General features: G+C 66.7%; 1 protein-coding gene across 1 annotated transcript; it reads left to right on the forward strand.

Annotated features, from left to right (window-relative positions):
- Positions 1–963: 963 nt before the first annotated feature.
- MNEG_15335 (hypothetical protein) lies at positions 964–1,952 on the forward strand (the record flags this gene model as incomplete). Its single annotated transcript, XM_014036194.1, has 3 exons — positions 964–1,134; positions 1,272–1,361; positions 1,554–1,952. 3 exons carry the CDS (start codon positions 964–966, stop codon positions 1,950–1,952), a joined length of 660 nt encoding a protein of 219 aa, XP_013891648.1.
- Positions 1,953–2,169: the final 217 nt, after the last annotated feature.

The following is a 2,169-nucleotide window of genomic DNA, read 5'->3' on the forward strand; positions in this document are numbered from 1 at the left end:
AAGAGGAAGCGGCAAATCAATGGGCCCCTGCCTTTGCAGCTCCGCGCCCCATGACCTGCCCCATGCCCTGCCTGCCCAAGGCACCCCTCACTCACTGCTGCCCGACTTGACCATAACAAACCTGCCGCGTGCCGCCTGGAATTATGCCTCCGCACTCCGCGCGGTGGCGTCCGCGGCGCGCTCGAGCCCGCTGCAAACAAGCAAGTGGCTTTAGGTGGCAGCTGGGCAGGTGGCCGTTGAACAAGGGACTGCGCCCGCAGCAAGGCAAGCCCGGCGCCCACCCAAGGTCTGGGTCAGGCAGGCACCCGCAGTGGCGCGCTATAAGGCACCCGGGAAGCGCCGCGAGTTGCCCGCCAGCACCGCCGTGATTTGCTCCGAACGCGATGCGAACTTCCGAGGCGTTGGGCCGTTGGCTTTAGCCACGGTCGGGCCCAGGCTCGGCTTCTACTGGCGGCCACCTGCAAAGGGCGCCTGCCTACGGGAAGGTCGGCGTTGGACGCACGCGGTGATCGATTGGCGGCGGGGTCGCGAACTTGCGCGGTACGGTCTGCTCTTCTGGCAACGCCGGTTTCTGCGCTCCTGGCGCGCATTCGCGCGCCCAGTGTGCGCAGACGACAAGCATGACAGCTACACGTGACTTTGATGCCCACAGTGTGCCAGGAGCCCCGCTGGCGCCCAGCGGTGCAGGCGCGACCACAAGCGCAGCCTTGCGCTGGTTGAGGGACACATGCGGACCACCAGCGCGATACCGGTCGTGAGTGGGCAGCCGTTGCGCTCGCAATTCCCGATCTGGCATGGCCGACCTTGATTCGCCGTGTTGCGTTTGATACAAAGCATTTGTCCAACTCCCCGTTTGTCACTGAGGGCCCCTCAGGAATTACGTACAGGTACGTACCTGTACGTACTTCTTTTCATGAAGAGGGCGCAAACACCGCGCCTCGCCTCACCTCAAAGACTCTACACATGCTGAAGATGCTCGCCCGGGCGCCGTTGGGGTGGGCCCCAGGGCCCCAGCGCCTCGTGCCTCCCACACCCTGCGCCGCGCGCCACTGCCTGCGGCGCCAGGCGCTGCGGCTGCGCCAGTCGTGCCTGCTCGCCCCCTGCGCCGCCGCAGCTCTGCAGCGCACCGAGCAGGTGGGTGTTTTTGCACAGCAAGTGGCAGCGCTGTGCATGGTGGGAGCATGCGTCATCCCCACAGCAGGCCTGCGCTTTATGGCGCCGGGACCCCTCCGCCCCCGACAAACCCATCCCGCGCGGCCCCCAACAAGTAGGCTGGTGGCGGTGATGGCGGCGGTAGTGGCACACCCAAACGCCCCCACAGCAGCGGCGGAGACGACAACGCGCCGGACCCCTTCAACCTGGTAGGTTCTCCGTGGCACGATGCTCTGTGGTGACGGTGTTGGTGCGCCTGCAGGGGCCCTGGGCTCAAACACACGATTGCTTGACACTCGGCAAGCATGCGGCCGCGGGAGCACTGAACGCGCTTGATGATTCAATAGCAGCGTCCCTTGAGAGGCCTCCTCCAACGAGCGTGCCCTGCCTGCACACCACAGGGGAGGACCACGGTGCGAGCGTTCGCCGACAACTTTCTGCGCCTGGGTGGCGGTGCCTGGCTGCTGCTTCAGATCACCAAGACGTGGGTTGACCTCAGCCACTTGCTGGCGAGGACGGCGGGCCTGGACCAGGCCACAGCGCCGCTGCGGGACGAACTCAAGGCTTCTTCGTCGCAGCTGCGGGCCGACATCGCGGCGTCTTCGACGCAGCTGCGGGCCGACATGGCGGCATATTCAACGCAGCTGCGGGCCGACATGGCGGCGTCTTCGACGCAGCTGCGGGCCGACATGACGGTGCTTGGCAACAAGGTGGAGAGGCTCCAAGTGGTGGTGGTGGGCGTGGCGGTGTTGGGCGCCTGGCTGGGCCGCAAGCCGGGCGCTGGGCGCGGCGCTAAATAGGCGCCGTGCCCCATCTTTGCGGGCGCCCGGGCCGGCACCTGCGCGGGCGCGGCAGCAGCAGGGGGTGCCGCCGTCGCAGCCCCCGCAGCGGCTGCCGCCGCCGCGGCGCACTCCTGCTCGTGCTGAGAGAGAGAGAGAGAGAGAGAGAGACAGAGACAGAGAGAGAGAGAGAGAGAGAGAGAGAGAGAGAGAGAGAGAGAGAGAGAGAGAGAGAGAG

The sequence above is a fragment of the Monoraphidium neglectum genome (assembly GCF_000611645.1).
Source record: "Monoraphidium neglectum strain SAG 48.87 unplaced genomic scaffold scaffold05235, whole genome shotgun sequence".
NCBI lineage: Eukaryota > Viridiplantae > Chlorophyta > Chlorophyceae > Sphaeropleales > Selenastraceae > Monoraphidium > Monoraphidium neglectum.